General features: G+C 34.8%; 1 protein-coding gene across 1 annotated transcript in view; it reads right to left on the bottom strand.

The window, feature by feature from the left end:
• Positions 1-2297: 2297 nt before the first annotated feature.
• Positions 2298-7307, bottom strand: part of mad1l1 (mitotic arrest deficient 1 like 1) — an 87990-nt gene continuing 82980 nt past the window's right edge. The window contains exon 18 of the mRNA XM_067442090.1: positions 2298-2850. Within this exon, the coding sequence (XP_067298191.1) occupies positions 2689-2850 (162 nt within the window). The 3' untranslated portion in view covers positions 2298-2688. The remainder of the gene's footprint in view (positions 2851-7307) is intronic.

The raw sequence follows: 7307 nt of genomic DNA, 5'->3' as shown, positions 1-7307 counted from the left end.
CTTTACTGAACAACTGAACTGCTGTGTGCTGTGAGCTGCTGAAATAAGCTAATCAGAGCAGAGCTCAACATTAATATTCATGACTCTTCCAAATAAGGCAAAAACAGAGCATTACATCCTAGGGACAATTTATAGGGTTGTTAATGGACCTGTAAAACTGTATCTGGACATTTTTTGCCCTTAAATAAGTCACATACCCTCTATGTAGATATCAGAGAACAATTTAACATTGTTTCAACTCATTCTAGGGCACCTTTAAGGCACGAAACAATCGGTTTCAACGAGAATGCCATTGCAATGCCATTACTTCTGTCGAGTAAGGTCAAAAACCTTACAGTCAACCTTACGGCCCAATCATAGAAATATTTACATAGATACCTCATCCATGCTATTACTAATGAAGAATATATATATATATATATATATATATATATATATATATATATATATATATATATATATAGGGCTATCAATCGATTAAGATTTAATCACGATTAACTGATTAGAGTTAACTCGCAATTAATCAAAACTTAATTGCACATTTTTATCAGTTGTAAATGTATCTTAAATTAAGTTTAAATAAAGTTTTTAATACTCTAATCAACATGGGTATGGACAAATATGCATGCTTTATGCAAATGTACGTTTATTATTAGCGAAACCATACTTATTTAATAATAATCAATACAGCATGAAGACTAGACGTATCAAAGGTCATAGATGTGCATCAAAGAACTTATTCATGTCTCTTAAGCCTAAACTTAAAAATTCAGAATAAGGAGTTATTTCTCTCATTTTAAGAATATAAATAATTGAGTTTTTACACTGGCAGTTTAGTTCAGAACAGGGCACAGTTTGTATGAAAAATTGGTAATGTGAAAACTATCTTCCACGAGTAGGAATATAGTGCGGCTCATTTAAGAGATGCATGTTCCCTATTGAACTGCGGTATTTTGTGTGTGTGTGTGCCTAACTGTGCTGCGATTCACGCGAACAGTGTAAGAAACACGGACTTGAGAGTGCTCTTGTTCAGAAAAGTAACCTGCGTATTCGTTTTAACCGATTGTAATGTATTTAGTTCAATAAAACACATGTAGGGCCTACTGTGTATATATATATCTATGATCGCACCAGGTTTTTGACCTTACTCTACGGAAGTAATATCACTGGGATACAATTTCTTAAGACTAAAATGGTAGCTTATCTTTCCTCGAAGTCTGAAGTCAATATATTTTTTTTGCAGCATTGTAGTTTGGTCTAAAGCTTCTCAAATATTCATTATTTATCCATTTACAGCTCCTCATTAGCATATATAGCCTTTTCCACCCCAAAGCTATGAATTATATAAGGATCGTTCATGAAAAACAAAAACTTTCATAAATAACCAATGAGAGGCCACCTTATTCGACTCAAGATGATAAATGGTAAAATGAATAAAATATAAAAAGGTGTGATGAAAGACGAAATGGGTATCGGAATGAAAGAGGATTCGATTTAAAGGCCAAAAGAAGCTTGAACCACTGAATTGTTAAACAAATTATATTAAATAAAGAACTGAAGACATAGGAGAAAGTATGAAAACTACAGGGGCTAAAAGTGACCTGAAGAGAGCAGTGCCAGCTTGAGAGTGTGTTCATGAGTCTGTGCATAGTAGCTGTTTTTCTGAATTGATTTTGCCAGCCAAAGACTGAGTTTGCATATAATGGGAACAGCTAACAGCAGGGACATTGCTTCCGCAATGAATTCTCTGGCGTGAGAAGAAAGCAGATACTGGCTCTGCGCACTACCTGAAACCACGGCTGCAGGATGAGAGTAACATTCTTTGCTAATTGCTTTGGCACAATGGCACTTTGCACTGCTTGTGTGACAGATTTGAGTCAAAATTCATCTGAAAGCAGTCTGAGTCATTTCAGATTAAATCTGAATGTGTGTAAGGTGCTTTAGGAAGCTGTGGCATTCAAATGAAGACGAAAAAAAAAAAAAGTAATAACCACTGCCAGCTAAATTGGCCAGGGAATTTAAATACTCCCACATGCACTAGGATTCTGGCATTGTACAAAGCAAACATTTAAAAGACATAAAACTTGATGCATCCGAGCTGCCAGGCAACTATAGTGGTTTCAGTGGGGATTTAGTTTATCCTCAATTCAATGGGGAATTGATAACAAAAATCACTAGGTTATTTGAGATGAGTTGAAGTGAAACACAATAAAAGCAGCTTCTAACTGGGCGTATGAATCATTATTTCACACAGTGAATGTTTTGAAATCCGTTAGTTCCCAAAACAAATAACAGACTGAAAAGTTTAATATGTCTTTATTTTTTCCTCAATATGGGCAAATAAACTGCCATGAAAGATGATGTTCATAAAAAGAGGACTGCACATCTCTCCAGGTTTCCCTGTCATGCGTGTTAACTTGTTTCTTAAACAACACAGAGTGGGTTTTAAAGAAGCATTAAAAGAAAAAGAAAAATACACAACAGTCTATACTACTGAAAAGCTGCCATAAAGATCACCTAGTTAGGAAATCCTTAAATGCTAAATATATATAAAATAGGCAAATCAAAAATAATCATCTCGTCATACCCAGGAGTTCTGAAGATATCTGTGTCTTTTGTGTGTGTGTGTGTCTGTGTGTGTGAGAGAGAGCTCCCTAAACACTGTGTGGTCGAGCAATGATGAGTAAATCAGGTGACAGTCTGGCGGCTGAACAACTCGATGGTGACCGCGCTGAGGAACACTGGGATGCTTTTCTGATGGAAGAGATGCAGATCTACCAGTCCAGTTAGAGTGCGGGAAAAATCTGTCTCCAACAGCTGCATGCTGCCGCTGCCCACTGGACCAGTAGACTAGAGAGAGAGAGAGAGATAGAGATAGAGATAGAGATAGAGATAGAGATAGAGAGAGAGAGAGAGAGAGAGAGAGAGAGAGAGAGAGAGAGAGAGAGAGAGAGAGAGAGAGAGAGAGAGAGAGAGAGAGAGAGAGAGCTGTTTAAACATTTGTAACATGACTCCAAACAAACAACTTCAACTGCAAAGTAAAAGTAATAAACTAGCAAACAAAGATAAACTAACAATGTTATCAAGTATTTTAATTCACATACACACACAAAAACAGTCAAATAAATTACTGCCAGTCACCTAAATACCAGTCACTCCCTAACTATCTGTCAGAGTCAGTTTAAACAAAAGGTGAAAGCCACATTGGTTGTGTCATTCAGACTGAGCAACTAACTAATGTTCACAGTCGTATATTGTTTAGTTTATGTTAAGCTGTGACTGTGAGCAATGATAAGCTCTAACAACAGACACAAACTAATGAACTTACCACTACTCCATAACTAGATAAAACGATTTGTCACTAACTACTAACAGAAACCAAGTACCAAAACTCACTAAAACAAACCTAATGAGCAAACAACTAACATAGGGCCCTATGAAATGTATTTGATATATATATTTTTTCAAATTCATTTTTTTTTTTTTTTTTTTTTTTTTTACATTTTTTGGACTCAATTTTAATGGGGAAATTACATTTTAGTAATCAAAAAGCATGTCTAATTAATTAAAATCATGAAACAGTTCAACAACAATTTATTACAAGTTTAACAAAAAATTTTTTAGAGCCCTATGATTTTTTTCTCTCTCATTAAAAAAAACAAAACAAATTCAGTTCTCTCTATTTCAAAGTTTCTGGATTCCATTTTAATGGTTTAATTATATTTTAATAATCAAAAGGCATGTCCAATTAATTGAATTAATACATTTTATTTTTATTGAGTTTAAATAAAATGTTTATGTTTACTGTTAAAATTAAAACTGAAAAAGTGTATTTATTTCTTAAAATAAAGTTGGAATAATTTATCATTATTACTAATATTTTCCTTATTATTAGTGTTTGTATTATGATTACACTGCGACGGGTAAATTATACTGTACAGCAGTAATATATTTCTGTCACCATTTCTTATGGTTAAACCAAACTTTTGTTTTGATGGGTTGGCGTGAAGGCCTTTGTGTTTCTGTACGTTTACATTTTCTCAAATGAAAATGTAAAATGCTCATGAAGTGACTCAGAACATGTACGCTTCATATTTTAATGGTCTTTTGTGGTTTAATACTCACAGACAGTAGTCGATATCACAATTTGATTTAAGTGTACTGACCTGCTTTTAATTTAATCAATAATTTAACAAATTCCAAGTTATACAGTAAATTCCGTTTTTATGACTGGATTTCGCTATTCCGTATTGAAAAATTCATAGGGCCCTACTAACATTCACAAAGTCAAACACTGTTCGAGTTTAGGTGTGAGAAATGCAAGCTCCGAGTAAGAGAAAGACAAACCAACTGCTACTCCATAACTAGTAAAAATAAATAAATAAAAAACACTACCAGTCAGTAACTAAATACTAACAGGAGCTAAAGTATCAAAAGTCTTGCTAACTATCTAACAAACTGACTAGATATGCCAGTATGATACGATGCATCACAATAATCGTGAGCACTACAAAATCTACGAATAATTATTTAAAATTAATTATTCAGATTTTTTAATGCATTTTATCCGAGCGGCGGATGTGGCAGGACAAAAGACAATATAACCCATTATAATCTGTGATGTTGTCAACAATGGATGCGACGTGACAAATCCCTTACAGTAGACTGATGCCTGATTGTATTTATGAAGCAAGGACAAACACTAAACAAATGTGTCCTTCAGATGCATGTGTAACAACGGTCACTTTGTCCTGTCCGGCGCGGCACGACGTGTCAAAGGTTCAGTAAGGTCTGAAGAGACTCATGAAATCATACAGGTGAAGCCAGTCAGTTGAGTTTGTTTATTACAGTGTCTTTCAATGCATATAATAATAAATTCTCAGGAAGTAGAACTGAAATGACATTCATTGCAAGATGATTAGTTAAAGCATTTCAAAGTACATTGTAAAAAAAAAACTTTTGCAGTACAATTGACTTGGATGTTTAAGTTATTTACAACTTAAATTATGTTAAACTGACTTTAAAAAATTGAGTTTCATCTTGTATAACTAATAAAAACAAGTTTAACATTTCTTAACTTATTTTGACGAGTTAAAACAATGTAAAAACAAATGTTGTCATAACTTATTGAACATATCATTTTTTACAGTGTACACCTGCAGACTCTTTTTCTAGTCATGAATTTTGTAACTGAGGATTTCTTAAAAATACTGTGCAAAAATCTTGTCTCGTCTCATTCTCGTGAACACATTCTGTCTCATCTCGTAAGCTAAGAGTCTCGTCACACCCCTATTTATTAATCTTAGTTGATGGTAAACTCAACGTTTACTAATACATCACAATGAACAAAATATGTGTTTGTTAACATTAGTTAATGCACTGCGAACTAACATGAACAAGAGCATATTTGACTCAAAATAACTGAAGTTAATTAGTGCTGTAAAAATACACTGCTGATTCTTAGTTCATGATGTTAACAAATTAAACCTTATTGTAAAGTGTTACAGACCAATGAACTAATTGATGCTCCGTAACTAGTTAAAACTATTAGTCAGTAACATTCGCAAAATCAAACAGTTCAAGTATACTTATGTCAGGCAGTGAGTAATGTTAGCCTTTTTACTTCAACAATAAAATGTACACACATCCCTTAAAACTTGCACATCATAGGAAAAAAGAAGCAGTGAGTCTGTGATTAATTGCTTGCCCAGAGTAGAACCAAAAGGAAGCAAACACGAAATGAGGGCATCAATGCACAATGGTGCTTTTCCATGTCAAATCTTTTTAAGCCTGACCTCCATAAGAAGTGTTTAGCATCAAATATATTTTACATTTAGAGGGCTTGAGAAAAGAGGGCTCTCATAAAAGATCTATTCTTTTTCGCTGTTTACTGTGATTTATGAAGCACCACTCTCTCATAACACAGAAAGGCCCCCCTCGGCACCAGACCTTCAAATACCTGTCCCGGCAAACCGGGACACAAGTGGAAATGCCGCTCCTTTGTCTCCAACTTGGTTTTGTTTCTATTTTCCCAGATCACATTTTAATAAAAGGTCATCCAGTATTTTTTCTCTTTGTTTTTGAGAGAGTGTTATTCAGATTGTGACCTTATCAATGTGTTTTTGTATTGCCACCGCCACAAAAGGGTGTTATGAACAATATTTGACCTTTTGGCTAACAACAAGTTTTTGTTGATGTTAAAACCTTCCTCAAGTCCACATAAGAGGAGAGAGATGACAGAAAGATAGAAACACTATTATGAAATGAGAAGAAAAACGATTGACTCGGTATTTGGGGCACCAACAGACAATGGAAAAAGTTTCCAAATTAGTATAGTTTCTCTTGTTCTCTGCTTTCAGCTTCATCTTTCCAGTCTCCACGGACATCCAGTTATTTTGCCGCTCCTAGCACTGTCAAGCCAGGAGCCATCAAACACATAACTTCATGTAACGGCATCTCCCGCTGAGCTTTCTCTCCAGTTTCCTCTCTTCTAAGAGTTTGTTTCAATGCAGCTTTTAGACTGAAGGGGTGTGAAGTGAATAATTACAATATTTTGCATTTGACCCAAACAGCTGTTTTCTCTCTTAGGATGTAAAAAGCCCTTTATAATGACAGTTTATGCAGTATTGTAAAGAAAGACGGGGAGAGAAAGACAGTGAGGGAAAAAGGAAAAATATGCTTGCCTAGAGTTTGCTCAAGATGCATTTCAGTACATGGGGTGACACCCGTTACGACTCAGCCTTTAGGAGCTTCCAGGGATTTACACTGTAACAGCCTATATCTCCTTACAAATCCAGAGAGAGTCCTACACACCACAAACCACCTCCAGCACAAATACCAAATAAATACAGAGAAGAAAGAAAAAAACGGCTGGTCTCAAGAGGAGATTTTACAATATACATTATGTCTGAAGCCATCAATCCAGACACACACTGAAGCGGTTTCCTGCAATGCTCTTAGTACAGCAGCACGGCACACATACAAAAATGTATCTTATATAAACATCATCATTCAGAACGTGTGGGGTCAGTAAGACTTTTTTTAATTTATCATTTTATTCAGCAAGGATGAACAAAGTGTGAGTAAAGACATAATGTGACAAAATATGTTTTTTTATAACGTCACCAAAGAAGTGTGTTTTTGATGGAGCGGTGATGATAAAGGTTCACGATCATGCTTTGGAAGCAGATGGTGAGTAAAACTTTAGATAAAACACTAAATATCAAGCAAAATTCAGGAATTTTACCAGTGTAATCCGATTCACAAAAAATTACTCATTCTATTAATAATTTGGTCAAAAAGAGTGA

The sequence above is a fragment of the Pseudorasbora parva genome, chromosome 4 (genome assembly GCF_024679245.1).
Source record: "Pseudorasbora parva isolate DD20220531a chromosome 4, ASM2467924v1, whole genome shotgun sequence".
In the NCBI taxonomy this organism is placed as follows: Eukaryota; Metazoa; Chordata; class Actinopteri; order Cypriniformes; family Gobionidae; genus Pseudorasbora; species Pseudorasbora parva.
The sequence above is the reverse complement of the archived record's forward strand: the minus strand, read 5'-3'. Positions and strand labels throughout refer to the sequence as shown.